This window comes from Cucurbita moschata, unplaced genomic scaffold (assembly GCF_002738365.1).
Source record: "Cucurbita moschata cultivar Rifu unplaced genomic scaffold, Cmos_1.0 Cmo_Scf00017, whole genome shotgun sequence".
Lineage (NCBI taxonomy): Eukaryota > Viridiplantae > Streptophyta > Magnoliopsida > Cucurbitales > Cucurbitaceae > Cucurbita > Cucurbita moschata.
In genome coordinates this window covers 2,997,114-3,018,194 of record NW_019268533.1, presented here as the reverse complement: position 1 = coordinate 3,018,194, position 21,081 = coordinate 2,997,114, and the positions used below count along the sequence as shown (strand labels likewise).

At 36.0% G+C, this 21,081-nt stretch overlaps 4 protein-coding genes across 4 annotated transcripts; 1 reads left to right on the top strand and 3 right to left on the bottom strand.

The window, feature by feature from the left end:
* Window positions 1-4,554: 4,554 nt before the first annotated feature.
* On the top strand, window positions 4,555-6,222 carry LOC111455414 (scopoletin glucosyltransferase-like). Its single transcript, XM_023097079.1, has one exon. It carries the CDS (start codon window positions 4,657-4,659, stop codon window positions 6,094-6,096), a length of 1,440 nt encoding a protein of 479 aa, XP_022952847.1. The 5' UTR covers window positions 4,555-4,656; the 3' UTR covers window positions 6,097-6,222.
* Window positions 6,223-6,749: 527 nt separating this feature from the next.
* LOC111455427 (scopoletin glucosyltransferase-like) lies at window positions 6,750-8,576 on the bottom strand. The gene has a single exon (XM_023097095.1). It carries the CDS (start codon window positions 8,503-8,505, stop codon window positions 7,063-7,065), a length of 1,443 nt encoding a protein of 480 aa, XP_022952863.1. The 5' UTR covers window positions 8,506-8,576; the 3' UTR covers window positions 6,750-7,062.
* A 3,645-nt stretch (window positions 8,577-12,221) lies between these two features.
* On the bottom strand, window positions 12,222-14,006 carry LOC111455426 (scopoletin glucosyltransferase-like). The gene has a single exon (XM_023097094.1). It carries the CDS (start codon window positions 13,915-13,917, stop codon window positions 12,475-12,477), a length of 1,443 nt encoding a protein of 480 aa, XP_022952862.1. The 5' UTR covers window positions 13,918-14,006; the 3' UTR covers window positions 12,222-12,474.
* Window positions 14,007-15,471: 1,465 nt separating this feature from the next.
* On the bottom strand, window positions 15,472-17,055 carry LOC111455428 (scopoletin glucosyltransferase-like). Its single transcript, XM_023097096.1, has one exon. It carries the CDS (start codon window positions 17,016-17,018, stop codon window positions 15,576-15,578), a length of 1,443 nt encoding a protein of 480 aa, XP_022952864.1. The 5' UTR covers window positions 17,019-17,055; the 3' UTR covers window positions 15,472-15,575.
* Between the last annotated feature and the right edge of the window lie 4,026 nt (window positions 17,056-21,081).

The window sequence follows — 21,081 nt, the reverse complement described above, 5'->3', positions numbered from 1 at the left end:
AATAAATACTTAAAATAATTAAACCTTATTGACCCATTCCCAAGTGTAGATTATATATATGTTTTCAAGCAACTTGTTTGAATTGTGATATTTTATTAATTGTTTTTAAATAACATAAGACATATGTCGATAATTAAATCACCTATGAACCAAATCTAAAAAGGTAAGTCCAAATGGACGTTTGTCCTTCTCTTCGTCTTTGGTGTTGTTATCCGCAATGACGGTTGGGAGAAAGTTTGAAGAGACGACATTGGTAAAAGACGTAACGACCGTGATACTTTTATAAACGTCTGTAGCATGAAGTTAAAATGTCGTGATGGGTAGAGTTATACGTTCCGGAATACAATGAACGACTGGTAGCTGATTTTGTTAAGGGGTAACCATTAAAAATAATAATAATAAAATAAATAAATAAAAGCGGAAAATTAGGAAGAAATTCTGGTGGGAGTCAAAAGAATGTAGCGTTATGGAGGAGTTTAAGGTGGGAGGGTATTTTGGGAAATTCACTTTCAAATATTACCTTTTGACTCTCAGATACTGATAGAGGACTGGAAGGAACGTGATGTGATTTGACCTTTCCTGCCCTTTGTCTCGTCTAAAAGGTCATAATTTGAATAATTTGAATAATTTGAATAACTTTTCGCTCTCTTTTTTTCCTTTTGTTAAATTGTTATATTTTACTCCAAAATAATAATTATAATATATTATAATATTAAATTTTATTTTAAAATTAATATATAGAAAACACACACATATATATATTAAAATCAAGATGGTTAGAACTATTTATTTTATTTTCTAGTTTTTACACATTAATTTATATTTAAATAATATTATAAATGATATCGTTTTCTAAGTTAAGAGGGACAAGGAGACAAAACAAGGTAGTTACAATAATGAAATTATAGTTAAAGAACAGCGCATTTACCGGCCGCAGCGGTGTCCCGTCTAAATAACACATCAAAATTTTAGTGTCATGTGATACGCTATTATTCGCATTAAATCTGTTTGATTCTGCCTTTATTATTCAAATCTTCACTAATGTCCTCACGTTTCTTTCTTTTTTATTCCATTTTAAATAATTCTTTTTTTTTCTCTCTCTCTCATTTTCTATTTTTTTTTATTACTTTTTAAAACACTTTTTAATTTTCAATTACATTTCAAAATGAAAAAAAAAAAAAACTTTATTTAAAAAAAATTGAAAAATACCGCTAAAAAATAAAAAAAAATACAGTTACAGTTAAAATTGTAAAAAAAATACTCGTGAATTTATAAAGTTGGGTTAATACTCAGTAAATTTTTTTAAAAACTTCAAAAATACCTTTCAAATTTGTTAAAAATTCATAAATATATTTACGGTTCGTACAACGTTTCAAAAATATTCATGAACTTTCGAAAATAATTTAAAATTTTATGGGTATTTTTTAATTAAAATTTTAAAGTTTTAAAAAAAATTTAAAAGTATTTTTTTTAAATCAAACACATATTTTTAAGATTATTTGTATTAATTTAGTGGGAAAATGATACAAGTTGAAAGGGCAAAACTTTATTAAAAAAAAAAAAGGGAACCGACATATTTTGAAAATTCATTAACTTAAACTGAATTAAATGAGAAAAACATTTTACACACAAATAATAATAATAATAAATATTATTATTACTATTATTGAGGCAACACAGTCCAATCATTTCACAATTATTCGTTACTAATTAAGAAATACAGAAATAAATAGCTTTAATTATTATATATAATTTTCCTATGGGTATATATAATAATTTAGCCTTTTAATTATAAAACAAATAATAACTAAAATAGTATGAACCTTTTATAGGGCTGGATTCCAATCTTTCATTTCACTTTAAATGGTGTAGGGAACTCCACGTGTTTTTCCTATTCCTTTTAAATGGAGACGAACCTTCCTTCCACAGTCTACGATTCAAATTTCCGCTCACTTTCGTTCGTTAGGTTTAAGATTTGTGATCTTCGCCCTACCAACTTATTTTAAACCACAAATTGTCTAAACATGTATTCTCGAGGTTATGATGATGAATGTATACTCAAAATACTCTGATAATTTTAAATTAAATAATTATTATTTTTTCTCTCGAAGGAATTTATAAAAAAATTTAAAATATTAAAATAAATAGATATTATAAGAATATGCATATATGATTTAAAATGTATATTTTAAAAGACGTGTAACGTCATATCTATCCTAAAAAGAATCGGGTTTAAGACAAAAAAAATAAATAAATAAATAAAAACAAAAACAAAAATTGACCTAATGCCCTTATGAATTTGACATTTCAATGATATATATATATATATATATATATATATATTTATTTATTTATTTATTTATTGCTAAAATCCAAAATTAAGACACAAATTAGTGGAGACATTAGAATTTGAAGAAACTAATTGTACCATTAATATGTGAAATAATTTCTAGATATTTTTTAAATATTTAAAAAATAGTAATTTTTTTTTATAAAATATTAACCGTTTTAATTTAAAACGGATGGTAAGAGTATATTTGAAATTTTTTAAAGTTGAAAAATATTATTGAAAATTTTAAAATCTAAAAATATTTTTTAAATCGAATTAGATGTATTTTTATTAATTTAACTAATATTGATCTGTATCTTTTGGGAGGCATTTGCATTCATTTCCCATCCTAATTTCATTGGGTTTTGCACATCATAATGCTCCATGCTTGCCGGACATTAATTGGCCATTCAACTCAATCACTTTCATGTCTCTTTAATTATGATTTATCATGTTATAATTTTCAAATCACCCCTTTTAATCATAGTTTAAGATTTTAACAGTATAAGCATTTATCTTTAACTCGACCGCAATCACGTTTCATGTTTATTTAATATTTATTTAATCAAGTTAAACAAATTAATCTTTTTAAATTCACAAAACTTATTTCTTTGAAATTAGTATATACAAATTTAGTTCACGTTCTAATTTAATTTTTTTGTATGGTAAAATTTTCATTAAAATTAAGTATTAATTTTTGTAACTTATGATACCATTTAATCATTTATTAGTTTATTGATCAATAAGTTATAAATTTTAAATTAAAGAGGAAGTTGAGAGATAAAATTTATTATAAAATTGAAAATACAAATGCTAAAACCCTAAACAAATTAAGAGATTAAATTATTGCTTTGGAACGCAAGTGTTTTTTGACCCACATCGAAAAGTTTATGCAGTGCGCGCTTTAATATAGAGCGTAATTTCAAATGAGCAGTCAACAAGCCGCGGAACGGAGTGATAGGGCTAATTGATCCAGTTGGATCATTAGGCTCAGGAAAGTCCCCGGGCCGTCCCCTGCAGAGATGCTGACCCGGAAACGGGTTACTTCGGTAGCCCAATGGGCCCTCGCAATGCTCATAGCGAGAGGCTGAGACACGTGTGGAGTCTTGAGCCCATTGGCACCGAATAATAGCTGGCCGCGTTTCACAGATATTCACTCGCCCCTTACCCGGGGTGTTAACAGAACGGGGCTTACGCTTCCACGGCAATTTTTTTAATAGATCATCATGTATATATGAACAAAAAAACACTAAGAATTAATGGGAAGAAACTCAATCTAACAACACAAACCCTAACAATATTATTGACTTGGGCTTAGACACTCAGAAACTCGACCTAACAACACATACCCAATATTGTCCTAACAATACATACCCAATATTGTTGACTTGGACTTAGAAACTCGACCTAACAACACAAACCCACCGTTAATAGTGACTTGGGCTCGTTACATACTACTAGGGAAGATTTTCAGACTCTTATAAATAATGGGGAAGATTTTCACTCTTATAAATAATGTTCGGTGTTACACCCAAATACAAAAATGTGCAAAGGAACATTATAATCCTAGACATCATTAATAACTACTCAGAATAAATGAAAAAAAAATAAATGAAAAAAAAAAAAAAGTATGAAGAGGGTTGAGAATGATCATGAGTTTGTAAAGCAAGTAAAACCACAAGTGCTCATATTCAACATAAACAATATCACATCAGCATGGGTGATTCCTAATAAAAAAGACAATATCACCATTACCATAACCATGGGTGATTCCTAATAAGAAGGAGATATGGAGAAGAAATGCAAAAGGTGTGAGAAGAAGAAAGAAAAACCCTAATGGAGAAATGAAAATGAGATCCAATACGAATTTGAAATGAAATTGGGAAGAAGAAAAAGGAGGTATATTGGGTAAAAGCACATGCGTGGAGGTTTTGTTGTAGAAGTCGAAAGCGCGTTCGTCAGCATATGAAGTCCAAGTATTTAGAAGCCAAAATGTGGTGATTGAATTTCATGACGCAACTGCTTACTCTTTTCCTCCATTATTCTTATTACTCTTCAAATGTGGTGATTGAATTTTATGAACCTTCCTCAGACGTTGTTTACAAATAAAAAATTATACTCTGTTTCTTTTTACAATATTGGATTTAATTAAGATAAGTTTTGAGTTCCATCCAGATACTTCCATTAACCGCGATTATAAATTATATTAGAATTATGGGATCGAAGAATTCCATTCATCTTTCGCTTCTATTTCCTATTATAAATTCTCCCAAATCCCCACTCTGTTTTTCATCTTCATCCTCTGTTTCTGCAACTCTTTATCCGCCATGGGAAGCGAACCTCGACAGCTCCATATCTTCTTGTTCCCCTTCATGGCTCACGGCCACATGATCCCCTTCGTCGATATGGCCAAGCTATTCGTATCTCGCGGCGTCAAGATCACTATTGTCACCACCCCTCTCAACTCCATCTCCATCTCCAAATCGCTTCAAAATTTCGCTTCACAGATTGAGCTGATTGTCCTCAAATTCCCTGCTGCTGAAGTGGGCCTTCCGGATACTTGCGAAAACGCTGATTCCCTTCCAAGTCCGGATTATATCCCCAAATTCTTCGAAGCTTCCACCTTACTTCAAGCCCCTTTTGAGCAGGCTCTGCTTCAGAGCCGCCCTGATTGCCTCGTTGCTGACATGTTCTTCCCTTGGACTAATGATCTCGCCGCGAAAATTGGCATCCCCAGGTTGATTTTTCATGGGACTGGTGCTTTTTCGCTTTGTGCTTCTGATTTCATTAGACTTCACAAGCCTGAAAAGAATGTTTCGTCGGAAACAGAGCCTTTTCTCATTCCTTATCTCCCCGGAGATATTAAGATAACGAAGATGAAACTCCCTTCAATCGTTCGGGAAGATACCGAGACTGAATTTAGTAAATTCTTCAACAAGGTTAAAGAATCGGAATCGTATTGCTATGGGGTTGTTGTGAATAGTTTTTACGAGCTGGAAACAGAGTATGTCGATTGTTACAGAGATGTATTGCGACGAAAGGCATGGCCTATTGGTCCACTTTCATTATGCAACAATGGAGCTCGTGAAATTTCGCAGAGAGGAAAAGAATCCGCCATTGATGAACACGAGTGCTTGAAATGGCTCGATTCCCAGAAATCCAATTCGGTTGTGTATATCTGTTTTGGAAGTTTGGCGAAATTCAACTCTGCTCAGCTCAAGGAGATAGCTATTGGGCTTGAAGCTTCTGAGAAAAGCTTCATATGGGTTGTCCGGAAAGTGAACGGAGAAGACAAGGAAGAGGATCAAAATTGGCTGCCGGAGGGGTTCGAACAGAGGATGGAAGGAAAGGGGCTGATTATAAGAGGATGGGCGCCGCAAGTTCTGATATTGAATCACCCGGCGGTGGGTGGATTTGTAACACACTGCGGGTGGAATTCGACGCTGGAAGGGGTTGCCGCCGGCGTTCCGATGGTGACATGGCCGGTATCGGCGGAGCAGTTTTACAATGAGATATTAGTGACAGAGGTGCTGAAAACAGGGGTCGCTGTCGGGGTTCAGAAATGGGTGCCTGGTGTCGGAGATTTCATCGGAGGGGAAGCTGTGGAGAAGGCAATAAGGAGAGTAATGGAAGATGAAGAAGGTGGTGAGATGAGAAACAGAGCAGCAGAGAATGCAGAGAAGGCGAAGAAGGCCGTCGGGAACGACGGATCATCGTACCGGAATCTGGATTCGTTGATTGAGGAGCTGAAATCGTTGGCGTTTTAGATTCGTTCTCAAGTACGACGGCGACGGCGACGGCCGTGTTCATGTCATCCCCCATTAGTTGGTTTAGATTTTCTTTTTGTACTTTTTCATTTGAATGGATAATATTTTTGTCTGCCTATTTTAATATTTTAAATTCTCAATTTTTAGTTGAAAATAAATTGATAAAATTAGATTTATAAATTAAAAAGATTTTTCTAAAAAAAAAGGAAAAAAAACATTAAAAAGAACAAACAAAAAAGGGACATGACAATTGCCACTAGAAAGATGGACCATAAGAACACATGTATTGACTAAGTAAATTAAAATATAATTATTTAAAGACAATTGGTATTTAGCTTACAAAAAAAAATATATATATATTTTTAATCGGATGAGGTTTTTTTTGGTTGAAATAAAAAAAAGAAATAAATCACGGGAAAAAAGTATATTGGACAGGAACAAACTCTATCACGAACATGGACATAAATAAAATAGTTCTAATTCATGAGTGCTTAAAGCTTAATTCAAGCGAGTGAATACATGTTTCTAGATAATGACAAAACATATCATTTTGTCCCATAATTTTATTACTATTTATTTATAATAGTAGGCGGGGCGAATATTTGGTAGGATTGAATGCCGGAGATCGGGACGAAGAATATTAAGGAGTGAAATGCTACTTGAACCCAAAGTTTATTTGTTATCCTCATAATGCGTTGAAGTGAAGTGGTTGTCATAATCGATCTATAACTAAATCTAATGACATGCTAACATCTCTGCTTCTTTTTTGACCACATCTTCCTCTAAGCTTCATCTGGTGTGAATATCTTTAAGTTTGTCACCTCTTCTATTACACTCCTGCTTTTAATAAGATAATTTATAATATTAAATGCGCACTGAAACTATTACATTTTTTTTCTTTTTATTCTTTATTTAAAATAGAAAATTTAAAGCCTTTGGAACTCCAATGAACAAGCAGAGTGAAGTTCAAACCGCCAATGATTTCAATTCCTTAATCAAAGCATCTACATCGAAATACGACGATCCATTTTCAGCAACGGCTCTCTTAGCCATCTCTCCCAGTTCTTTAGCTCTGTTTCTCATCTCCTCTGCTTCTTCCCCCTCCATTACTCTCCTTATCGCCTTCTCCACAGATTCTCCATTAACGAAATCTCCCACAATTCTCACCCATTTCTGAGTCCCAACAGCCACTCCAATTTTCAACACCTCTGTTACTAATTTCTCGTTGTAAAACTGCTCCCCCGCCACCGGCCACGTCACCATCGGAACGCCGGCAGCCACCCCTTCCAGCGTCGAATTCCACCCGGAGTGTGTCACGAATCCACCCACCGCCGGATGATCCAATATCAGAACTTGCGGCGCCCATCCTCTTATAATCAACCCTTTTCCTTCCATCCTCTGTTCGAACCCCTCCGGCAGCCATTTTTTATCCTCTTCCTTGTCTTCTCCGTTCACTTTCCGGACAACCCATATGAAATCTTTCCCACAAGCTTCAAGCCCATTTGCAATCTCCCTCAGCTGATCGGAGCTGAATTTCGCCATACTTCCAAAACACACATACACAACCGAATTGGGTTTTTTGGAGTCGAGCCATTTCAAGCACTCGTGTTCATCAATGGCGGATTCCTTTCCTCTATGAGCTTTTTCTTTAGTTTCCTGATTGCACAACGAAAGTGGACCAATATGCCACGCCTTTCTTCCCAACACATTCCTATAGCAATCAGCATACTCTGCCTCCAGCTCGTAAAAACTGTTCATAACAACCCCATAAGACGTGGACTCTGCCTCTTGAGCCCTTTTCAAAAAATCGCTCGAATCATTTTTGAGATCCTCTCGCATGGTCTCGTGGAGTTTCAATTTCGTGAAAGAAATCTCCCCGGGGAGATGAGGAATGAGAAAAGGCTCTGTATCGGAGGAAACATGGTTATGAGGCTGGTGAATCCTCACGAACTCCATAGCACAGAACGGGAAAAAACCAATGCCATGGAAACCCAGCTTGGGGATGCCAAATTTAGCAGCGACATTGTTGACCCAAGGGAAGAAAATATCGGCGACGATGCAATGGGGGCGGTGTTCCATTACAGCCTCCTCAAATGGGGTTTGGAGCAAATTCAAAGCAGAGATGAATTTGGGTAATATGGCGGGACCGATAACAGAGTCGCCATTTTCACAACCTTCCGGCAGACCCACTTCGGCAGAGGGGAATTTGAGGATGAGAAGATGAATGTTTGAAACAGAGAGGGATTTGGAAGTGTGGATTGAGTTAGAGATGGCGATGGAATTGAGAGGGGTCGTGACGACGGTGACCTTGACGCCGCGAGCTGCAAGCAACTTGGCCATGTCGACCATGGGAATCATGTGTCCGCTAGCCATCAAAGGGAACAAGAACATGTGGAGCTGAGTACCCATTTTGATGCCTGTGGAAATGATAGAAATGAAGAGGAAAAGTTGCAGAAAAAAATGAAGAGGAAAGTGGACATATATATTGAAGCTGTGATCGTGATGTTCTTCCTTTTTTCTTTTTCTTTTTTTCTCTTATTAATAATAATCGAGATATTTTAATTTACCTGTCGTTTGCAATTTTGTGGTGAGTTATTGTCACGATCCTATTTTCTTAATCGTGTGGCGTCGTGATATTGACACGCTTACGACCAGCCTTGAGGAAATACCAAGTTTGTGGCTTCATCAAACCTTTTATACGATATTTGTCTTAGCCAACATAACATCACTCTGTGCAGAACCCAAGCTTGTTTGGCCACACACACTGCCTGGGCGCGTGCATGTTCAATCATCTACAATACAACCAACTTGCTTCTCCACTCACTAACTCATCCAACTCGATCTTGCCTCTACTCAAGACCAAGGTCTCTCAACACAGCATCACATCCAACATCATCTTAGTTTCCTAGGAGCATGACCCATATGTCTTAACGTCATCCCATGTCATTGGGTATTGGGGCTATCGTAGCTTACTCAGTCATGTCATAAAAAATAGGTCCACATGTCCTTCATAATCTCAAGACATCACGAACATCCATCCATCCATCCATCCCATGCCCATGTCATGTCATTTACACATACCGTACCGAGTAGTGGGTGCAAAATCCAACCTCCGACACATGGGCTGGCACGTACCGGCACACCTATGTCGTAGAAAAAATCATTTTAACCTCATGTCATTAACTTACACGTGTATCCCACTAATTTGTTCTTTAATTTCTCATCGATTAATGTATGGGCAAATATTAAAAATGGTATAAATATGATATAATTTAATTGTAAAAATATATGTATTTATTTAAGGTTGTTTTATAATATAATATTTTTAGAACAAAAATGGTTGAAACAGCCGACTAAGACACGTGATATTGTCCCTTGGTCTACACGAAATAATAAATTTTAGAATTTTATGAGATTATTAATTTTTTATGTCACTATTCAAAGCATCTAAATAAGCTATACAAAATTATTTTGTCTTTGATTTCATAGCTTTTTTAATTCAAAGTCTATATATTATTGATATTTTAAAATTTGAAATTATCTATATTTATAATTAATCATCGTATTTAGATTAATCTTTGGTTAGGTTAAACATCAATTGTCAACTCAAATTAAAATCATCAACATTAACCTAATTTACTTTAAGGTAGGACCCACTTTTGAATTGATCAACATATTGTTGGGTCTAAATTCTAATATTATTTAAATGAGCCAATAATACATTATTATATTTTTATTTATAAAATATATGTATAATTTAAAATCGATGGAGAAAAATGACATTTTTTTTTTATATGTGGAAATCACTACAAGGGGAGCAAGATTCGAATTAGCTTGTTGATAGAATATCTCAAGGCAAGAACATTGTTTGAGATTCGAATCACTCCTCAAGCAAGATCGAGTTTGAATGATTCTTGTTGATCAAATATCTTAGCGCAAGAACACTTGTTTGAGATTCGAATCACTCCACAGGCAAGATTGATCATGTTGAGCTTGAATGATTCTACATGCAACCTGAACTTCATAGAATTGCAAAGAAACTTGGTCATTGGCTAAAGAAAGCACAAATGCTTTTTTTTTTTTGTTACTACATTTTCCCAGTTTACTTACCAAATACGTATAGCCTCAAAATTAACTATTAAAGACATTCCAAGAGTTGTTACATTTATACTTAATGACCATAATTAACTATTATGTAACTGTAACCTAAAATAAATAAAAATCTTAAAATACATTAATCAAATACAATAACTCTAAATTACTCTAAATTGTAGTCCACATGAAACTTCATTCTTCTTTAACGTGGCATGAATTGAAATATTTTTTGATAATTCCAACAATATTTTCTTGACATTTTTATTGAAATATATTGTATGATTGATATCTCTTCATTCATATCAATTTGTCTGCTAAACTTTATTTTATTAAAATTATTAACTTAGAGTTCAATTATAATATATATATATATATATTCCTTTTATTATTATTATTTTGAGTTGACTGAAATAAACTGTGTAAAGATATAAATATAAAATTACTTTAGTAAAGGTCAATTTTGATGACGTAATCAATTACGTCACGCCAAGTAGGCTGACCAATGACTGAGGTCTTGGAAGTAGAGTAGTGATATAAATAAATTTGAAAAGTCTTAAACTTGAGAGCCACGTATGCGTCATCTCCAAGTTATATATATATATATATATATATATATATATTATATGAACCGTTATATATAATATATTAATTTTGATATTATATTCGATAAATTATATCATTTTTCAATAGAATGAAACTAATTCAAAAAATAAAAACTTTATTATCATCTTGTCTAGGAATTTGTAATTAAGTTGATCCAAATTCGATCTTTTGAGCGTGTACACGGTATCCAAACTTTATTATCATCTTATTTCGTATCATGTTACGTCAGTGGCTACCCCTTCCAGCGTCGAATTCCACCGGGAGTGTGTTACAAATCCACCCACTACCGGATGATCCAATATCAGAACTTGTGGCGCCCACATCTTATAACCAACCCTTTTCCTTCCATCCTCTATTCGAATCCTTTTGGTACACACTTTCGGTCCTCGTACTCAATATGTTCTCTCATCATTGTCACGAGCACTAGTGCATTTTCTTATATGATACATATTGCCTCTACATCTCATTCCTCCTCCATCTCCATGTTAGAGGATGAGCTCTACCTGATTGTGTAGTTCCTTGATGGCTTATTCATTTGTCGCCAGTATAGAGTGCTTCTTAGTCATGGCTTGTGATTCCTCCCATTTGTTTAGCCATGGCTTCTTGACTAACAAATTACATCGCTAACAAATTTTCAAACTTAGCAAGTGATGGTTGATCTGATGATCCTTGTATAGTAATAAGAAGCTTCTATATTCTGGCCGCAATTCGTGGATAATCATCCTCTTCATTTGAACTTTTTCAATTGCGGACTTTGAAGCTGGTTCAGTAATCTCTCAGCAGATTGACTTGATTTGTGGAAGTATTGAAAAATTGTCATGTCACGTTGTGAAATTGATAACAACTCGTTCTCCAGAAGTTGTAGCCTCGTGTCATTCTTCCTTGACAACAACATCACAAACGTGTCCTATGTTTCTTTTGGTGTCTTGTCATCTTAAATGTAGTCTAACAACTCTTCTTCAACTGTGGTCTTCAAGGTAAACATTGTTTTGCCTGATTTGATTCTCCGTTAGAATCCTCCTCTAGCGGCGTAGTTTCATTCTTGCCAACAATCTCCCAAATGTCATGGTATTGTAAATAAGACATCGTGCATGTTGTTCACTTATTGTAGTTGTTGTTGAGTTTCTTAATTCCTCGAACGATTTGTAAATCATCCATGGTGTTGATAAGATCTCAATAATACCAAACAAGCCTTTTTTACACAAAACTTGCAAATTCATCGACTACTTATAAGACAAATGAACTCACTAATAATCTCAAGAAATCGTTTCTGATGTGGAAGATCAGACAGCGCTGAAACCACAGAGCATACTAAGAATTACAAAAGATCAGACAATCTGCACCAACCTCGCTCTGAGAATCATCACTTCCATCACTTCCATATGCTTTTCATCACAATCTAAGGTGCGATTCTATTACTGAAAGAATTATCGAACACGATCACTAGTTTAAGTGAGGCAGTAATTCATAAGTATACTAAGAAAATAATAGGTTGGTGACCCTCATACATTAATAGGCATGACCGAGACCCTGAAACTTAGAAACTTAAGGAGGAGGATGCATCATATAACACACTACGAAAGTGCATTGAAGCCAAGATAAGACATAAACAAGACGGACATAAAAAGGGGAAGGAATATCAATTCCCGGAAATCGGGTAATAAGCAAACTAAATAAACTTCAAAACGCCAACAATTTCATTTCCTTTATCAAAGCATCTAAATCGGAATAAGACGATCCATTTTCAGCAACGGCTCTCTTCGCCATCTCTCCCAATTCTTTAGCTCTGTTTCTCATCTCGTCTGCTTCTTCCCCCTCCATAACTCTCCTTATTGCCTTCTCCACAGCTTCACATTTGATGAGATCCCCCAAACTTCTCACCCAATTCTGAACCCCAACACAAACTCCTATTTTCAACACATCTGTCACTAGTTTCTCGTTCGAAAACTGCTCACCGGCCACCGGCCATGTCACCATCGGAACGCCGGCGGCTATCCCTTCCAGCGTCGAATTCCACCCGCAGTGTGTCACAAATCCACCCATCGCCGGATGATCCAATATCAGAACCTGCGGCGCCCATCCTCTTATAATCAACCCTTTTCCTTCCATCCTCTGTTCGAACCCCTCCGGCAGCCAATTTTGATCCTCTTCCTTGTCTTCTCCGTCCACTTTCGGGACAACCCATATGAAATCTTTCCCACAAGCTTCAAGCCCATTTGCAATCTCCTTCAGCTGATCGGAGCTGAATTTCGTCAAACTTCCAAAACACACATACACAACCGAATTGGGTTTTTTAGAGTCGAGCCATTTCAAGCACTCGTGTTCATCAATGGCGGATTCCTTTCCTCTCTCAGTTTTTTCTTCAGTTTCTTGATTGCACAACGAAAGTGGACCAATATGCCACGCCTTTCTTCCCAACACATTTCTATAGCAATCAGCATACTCTGCTTCCAGCTCGTAAAAACTGTTCATAACAACCCCATAAGACGTGGAATCCGACTGTTGGGCCCTCTTAAAAAACTCTGTTATATCATTTTTGACATCGTCCCGCATGAACACGGGGATTTTAGATTTCGTGTAAGTAATCTCCCCGGGAAGATGAGGAATGACAAACGGCTCTGTATCGGTGGAAACCTGGTTATAAGGCTTGTGAATCCTCAACAACTCCATAGCACAGAACGAGAAAAAACAAGTACCATGGAAATTCAGCTTGGGGATGCCAAATTTAGTAGCAACGTCATTGACCCAAGTGAAGAAAATATCGGCGATGATGCCATGGGGGCGGTGTTCCATTACAGCCTCCTCGAATGGGGTTTGAAGCGAATTCGAAGTAGAGATAAATTTGGGAAACATAGCGGGACTGACAATGGAGTCGCCTTTTTCAAACCCTTCTGGCATACCCACTTCGGCAGAGGGGAATTTGAGGTTGAGAAGATGAATATTGGAAGCAGAGGGGGATTTGGAAGTGTGGATTGAGTTAGAGATGGCGATGGAATTGAGAGGGGTCGTGATGACGGTGACCTTGACGCCGCGAGATGCAAGCAACTTGGCCATGTCGACCATGGGAATCATGTGTCCGCGCTCCATGAAAGGGAACAAGAACATGTGGAGCTGAGTGTCCATTTTGTTGTCTGTAGAAAAGAAGAGGAAAAGTTGGAGAAGAAGAAGGTAGATGGAGAAGAAAGGTGGAGGGAAGTGGAGATTATATACAAGGGACTGTGTTACCATGTAATGGACATGGAGTAAACAATGGAAAATAATTGAGTTATCGTGTAAGGGATATGGAAGTAAATAATGGTAAAAGTTAATTAGGCCGACATGAAAGGAAATTTTAGGTTGTCTCCCGATTGTGTTACCATGGTGCGAGTAAATAATGGTAAAAGTTAAAAGATTAAGCTGTAATTGACATGTAAAGAAATAATGGTAAAAAGTAAAAAAAATTAGGCAGGGACATGAAAGTAAATTTTAGGTTGTCTAGAGATTGTGTTACCATGTAATGGACGTGAAAGTAAATAATGGTAAAAGTTAAAAAATTAGCTGTCGTTGACATAGAAGGAAATAATGGTAAAAGTTTAGATTAGGGACATGAAAGGTTAGGTGAAAGACGTGTAAGGAAATTGATTGTGTTATCGTGTAAGGGACCTTGGAAGGAAATAATAGAAAAAAATTTGAGTTATTAGGTAAGGGATCATGGAAGTAAATAATGGAAAAGTTTCGAGTTATTAGGTAAGGGATATGGAAAAAGAAAAATAATGGAAAAGATTTGAGTTATTTGTAAAGGCAGGAAGAAAATAACATAAAAGAATTGGAATTTCAAGTTGTCTCGAGGTTGAAGAAGCATGAGCAAGTGGAGTGAGGTACATGTTTCGAGTTTCGGTTTGTCCTGTTCGACTTCTTAAATATCGACCCTAACTTGAGTTTTATCACGAAGGGACATGAAAATAAATAATGAAAAGGATCTTGAATTTCAAGCAGTCTTGAGGTTGAAGAAGCAGAGCAAGTGGAGTGAGGCGCGTGTTCCATTATGTCCTAATCGACTCTTAAATATGAACCCTAACTTGAGTTATCATGTAAGAGACATGGAAGGAAATAATGGTAAAAGTTAAGGATAGGCTGTAATGGACAATGAAAGGAAATTTCAAGTTGTCTCGAGGTTGTGTTATCATGTAAGGGACATGAAAGAAAATGATGGAAAAGATCTAGAATTTTAGGCTGTTTCGTGGTTGAGTTATCATTAAAGGGACACGGAAAAAAATAATGAAAAAGATATGAAATTTCAAGTTGTCTCGAGAAGGTTGAAGAAGCGTGAGCAAGTGGAGTGAGGTGCATATTTTGAGTTCTGATTCGTCCCGTTCAACGCCTTTCTTGTCCCAGTTATATCAATATTATCCTATAATAACCTTGATAATTATTAAATATAGGTCCAATTAAATTAAAATCGTGACGAAAATACCATATTTAGAGTAATGAGTGGGATTGTGGAAGCTCCTAAATAAGTTTTTAACTTATTATATATTTATACAAAACTAAATATAAATTTATTTATTAAATGAAATTTGATTACTTTAAAAAAAATCTAAATTAAATTAAATTAATAGAATTTTTTTTTTTTTTTAAATAGTCAATATACTACTACAAAAAAAAAATAATAATAATAATAAATAATATTAATGGGCCATGAAGTCCGTCCACCTCAACCCAACTTCACGTATTGGGCCATAGGCCTTACATCTAAATATTGGGCCACTCATTTAAACCCTAATAACCATACTAAATAAACTTCAAAACGCCGATGATTTCAATTCCTTAATCAAAGCATCTACATCGGAATACGACGATCCATTTTCAGCAACGGCTCTCTTCGCCATCTCTCCCAGTTCTTTAGCTCTGTTTCTCATCTCCTCTGCTTCTTCCCCCTCCATTACACTCCTTATCGCCTTCTCCACAGCTTCCCCTTCGATGAAATCCCCCAAAATCCTCACCCATTTCTGAACCCCGACACCAGCTCCTATTTTCAACACCTCTGTCACTAGTTTCTCGTTCGAAAACTGCTCACCGGCCACCGGCCATGTCACCATCGGAACGCCGGCGGCTATCCCTTCCAGCGTCGAATTCCACCCGCAGTGTGTCACAAATCCACCCACCGCCGGATGATCCAATATCAGAACCTGCGGCGCCCATCCTCTTATAATCAACCCTTTTCCTTCCATCCTCTGTTCGAACCCCTCCGGCAGCCAATTTTGATCCTCTTCCTTGTCTTCTCCGTTCACTTTCCGGAAAACCCATATGAAATCTTTCCCACAAGCTTCAAGCCCATTTGCAATCTCCCTCAGCTGATCGGAGCTGAATTCCGACATACTTCCAAAACACACATACACAACCGAATTGGGTTTTTTGGAATCGAGCCATTTCAAGCACTCATTCTCATCAATGGCGGATTCCTTTCCTCTCTGAGATTTCTCTTCAATTTCCTGATTGCACAACGAAAGTGGACCAATATGCCACGCCTTTCTTCCCAACACATTCCTATAGCAATCAGCATACTCTGCCTCCAGCTCATAAAAACTGTTCATAACAGCTCCATAAGACGTCGAATCCGACTCTAGGGCCCTCTTAAGAAAATCTGTTACATCACTTTTGATATCCTCCCGTATGAAGTCGGGGAGTTTCGATTTCGTGAAAGAAATCTCCCCGGGAAGATAAGGAATGAGAAAAGGCTCTGTATCGGACGAAACCTGGTTATAAGGCTGGTGAATCCTCACGAACTCCATAGCACAGAACGAGAAAAAACAAGTACCATGGAAGCTCAACTTGGGGATACCAAATTTAGCAGCGACATCGTTGACCCAAGGGAAGAGAATATCGGCGACAATGCAATGGGGGCGGTGTTCCATTACAGCCTCCTCAAATGGGGTTTGAAGCAAATTCAAAGCAGAGATGAATTTGGGAAACATGGCCGGAGCGATAACGGAGTCGCCATTTTCACAACCTTCCGGCAGACCAACTTCGGCAGTGGGGAATTTGAGGATGAGAAGATGAATGTTTGAAACAGAGAGGGATTTGGAAGTGTGGATTGAGTTAGAGATGGCGATGGAATTGAGAGGAGTCGTGACGACGGTGACCTTGACGCCGCGAGCTGCAAGCAACTTGGCCATGTCGACCATGGGAATCATGTGTCCGCGCGCCATGAAAGGGAATAAGAACATGTGGAGCTGAGTGCCCATTTTGCTGCCTGTAGAAATGAAGAGGAAATGTTGCAGAAGAAGAAGGTAGATGGAGAATATATATATATATATCTCCACGTGATTTTTATTATTTTCTTGTACATAATAATATACAAGCAAATATTTAATATTTGAATTTTGAATTTTATAGGGTAACAACACTTATGATATAAAATAGTGGTTAAAAAATAATTATAATATAGAAAAATCATTCAATTATTTATAATTTATTTATGCATTGTTTGAACTTATTTTTGTCTCAAACTTTATTTTATTAAATTAATAAATTAATGTAATTTATTGTGTTATTTTTATTAAAATTAATGAGAGAATTAGCCTCGATAAAAATTGTAATAACTATTAATTTTAGAATTCAATTTGGTAAAATATTAAAAAAAGAAAATTCGTTTTCATTATTTTTTATTTAAATGTCAAATGTAATGGCGTAAGCGATTGCGTCACCCACCACTCAGTCTGTCAGATGCTGAGGTGTTGACAAAGATACCTAAATTTATTATTATTATTATTATTATTATTATTATTATATATATATCTTATTATCCATATAAAGGTCCTAATATATGAGACTAGGAGCCAATGTGATAGTTGGATCGTGGACCCCATCTTACTTGATATTATTGACAATGATATTATTGGTTGTCTTTTGCTACACTAAAAAAGTTGCTCAAATCAAGCTTGAACACATACCCATTGTTTGACCTTCGGGTATCGTGATATCCTATATAGTCAATATCACGGTATCTAATTAACTTTCAGTCTTCACTTCTTTTGGTTTGTTCTTTATATCCATCTGCCATAATTACCGATCTTTATTTACCTCAAGATTGAAGGAACTTGCATGATAATGATCTTTGCCACTGAACTAAATGTTCCATCATAACCTAGTTCATATTGTTGAGAGAACCCTGAACGCACAGTCCAAGCTTTGTATCTCAGGATTGATCTATTTGGGGTACATTTTATTTTGTAAATCCACTTGCAGAAGATGGATTTGATATCGGATGGTCTTGGCACTTATTCTCAAGTTTGATTTTGCTCAAGACTATAATTTCTTCCTCCATTGCCTGTTGTCAAGCCGTATTTTGTGATATTTCTTCATCTTTTATAATGGCTATATTGACATACTTTGGATTTAGCTTTTGGATTCTTTCTGACTATTTTAGTTGTTGAGGTGTCATTTCCTTTTCACTTGCTTTGCTTGATTTAATCACTTCTTGCTCACCAACGCTCAAGCAAATGTGTACAATTTGCTCCCCATTTTCTGTGGTAGAATTTCTTCAATGTTGTCAAAGTTTGATAATACTTCCTTCTTCAAGGGCCACCCTGTTTCCATTGCGTCACTCTAATCGTTAATCATGCGGTTTGAGCATCCTAAAACAATGATCAAGTCATCCTCATAATCGATATGTTCTCCCATTATTGCCATGAGTGCTAGTTCGTCTTCTTCTATGACACATATTACCTCTGCATCCCATTCCTCATCCATCTCCATGTTGAAAGATGTCACATTGCTTTGAACAAACTTTTTCTTAGATCAACCGTATATGTGGTCTTTTAAGTGAGAGAAGGTCACACGTATACTAAGAAGAAAGTAGATTGTAATCCTCGTATGTCAATAGGCATGATGCGAAAGCCAAGCAGACAAAACGATGAAACTAAGTAAGATGGTGTATCATATAACACCAAGAAAGATGTGCATTGAAGCCATGATAAAATGGAGACAACAAGCAAACAACAAGATCAAAGGTAAGCTTGACAAGGGTCAAGTGGGATCCCGAGCTCTAACCTCAAAATTTGGAGTTCTAAGCAAACTAAATAAACTTCAAAACGCCAACGATTTCAATTCCTTAGTCAAAGCATCTAAATCGGAATAAGACGATCCATTTTCAGCAACAACTCTCCTCGTCGTCTCTCCGAGTTCTCTAACTCTGTTTCTCATCTCCTCTGCTTCTTCCCCCTCCATTACTCTCCTTATCGCCCTCTCCACATCTTCACCTTTGACGAGATCCCCCAAAGTTAAGATGGGGTTGTAAAAGATATTAGGATAAAAAGTTAATTAAGATTAAGCTATAATAGGTTAGGGATACAAGTTAAGATTAGATTATCGTGATAAAAGTTAGATTAGGCTCTAAGGGACATGGAATTTCATATTACTATGTATGCCCTAAACTTAGCCATGTCAATAAGAATTGTGAGCCTCGAAAACGTAGTCAAAAGTGATTAAGTGTCGAACAAAGTATGTACTTTGTTCAATGGCTCCAGAGAAAGGAGTCAAGCCTCAATTAAGGGGAGGCTGTTCGAGGGCTCCATAGGCCTCAGGGGAGGCTCTATGGTGTACTTTGTTCGATGAGAGGATTGTTGAGAATGGCTGAGAGGGAGTCCCACATTGACTAATTTAGAGGTTGATCCTGCGTTTATAACTAAGGAATAGATCTCCATTTGGTATATATATAAATAATTGTCTTGGGCCATGCTGAAGTCCGTCCACCTCAACCCAAGTTCATGAGTTGGGCCATGGGCCTAATTTATAGAGATTGGGTCACTCATCTAAACCCATTGGGCCTGCATTTTAGGTCAACTCGGCCCAGTTGTGGAGGCCTTAAAAATAGTATTTGCCGTTGATTTATTGTTGATATATATATATAAATACATTTAACATTTTGTTGTAAAATTGTAAAATTTTAAAATATACACATGAAAATAAATAAATTTGTTAATTATTTTCACGTTTATAATTTTTAAAGATATAATATAATTCCTATAAAACTTATGAGAAGAATCATATTCTTCATAGTAGAATTCATATGCCACTCTTTTAAAGCTTCATTTTTCTAATATTCTTATAAAAGCACAGAGATTCTTAAACATATAAAGGAAACTCGAAAAGAGGAAGAAGACAAAAATTTGTTCGATGTGCTATGTGTCATGATTCATGGTGCTTGAAAAAATTATCGAGGACGATGACTTGTTTAAATGAGGGAAAATGTCACAAGCATACTAAGAAGAGAGTAGGTTGTGACCCTCACATGTATATAGATAAGGTGGAGACAGTCAAGTGGTGCCCATCTAGTCTAGTGAGGGTCATGATAGACAAGTGTGATGATGCAATCGAGAAGGACAATGCATCACCAAGAAAAACGTGCTTTGAAGCCAAGATAAGGTATAAGCAAGATGGAGGCAACAAGTAGACAAAAAGGTCAAAGATAGGCTTGATGAGGGTTGGGTAGGGTCTCGAACCTTAACCTCGGGGTTCTGGAAGGATTTTGGGCATGCGGCTCTTGAGTTAAGTCCGTCCATATGAAAAATGGAAGCTCATCAAATTTGGTGTCAATTGGACACTATACGGATGTTCCACGAGACCGTATGACTATTCGCCCAAATCATATCTACTTCTGCCACACAAAAAATGTCTTATAATGTAGTATGAGAGAGTGACATGGTGTCATCTCTCCAACACCTGTGGGTGCTCTGGCTCAAGGGGGCTATCCTGTGGCACATGTGTCACAGTGTGGGCGAGTATTGCGATGGGGTCTCAAGCGATTTCTTTTGATTGAACTTTTAAAGGACAGTGTCGGACGACATGAGTGTGTCGATATATTGATACATTGGCCGATTCTCGATAGACACGTCTGAACAAGCTACGATGGTCGAAGCCATCTCCAGACTTAGGATGTCATCACGATACGTAGGCCATGTTGTTGGGAATCAGGATCATGACTGAGATGCAACGTTGCTTATGAGAATGAGGATCATGACCCATATGAGCCTCTTTTTTATTTTTTTATAATAGATAGATATAAATATATGCGCGCATACATATCAAAATTAAGATATAATTAATTATTTTTTATTATTTTTTACTTATTTAATAAATAAATATATATTTTTAATTAATGAAGAAGTGTATTGTAATATTAAAATTTAATTTTTTTAGTACTTATGTAAAAATATATATTTTTTATGAAATATTATTAGATTTATTATTACATTTATTAGAATGTAATAAATTTAAATGTTTAAAATTTAATTTATTAGAATTTGG

Coding starts and splice junctions, on each gene's coding strand:
- LOC111455414 (XM_023097079.1), top strand. CDS start 4,657: ATGGGAAGCGAACCTCGACAGCTCCATATCTTCTTGTTCCCCTTCATG.
- LOC111455428 (XM_023097096.1), bottom strand. CDS start 17,018: ATGGGCACTCAGCTCCACATGTTCTTATTCCCTTTCATGGCGCGCGGA.
- LOC111455426 (XM_023097094.1), bottom strand. CDS start 13,917: ATGGACACTCAGCTCCACATGTTCTTGTTCCCTTTCATGGAGCGCGGA.
- LOC111455427 (XM_023097095.1), bottom strand. CDS start 8,505: ATGGGTACTCAGCTCCACATGTTCTTGTTCCCTTTGATGGCTAGCGGA.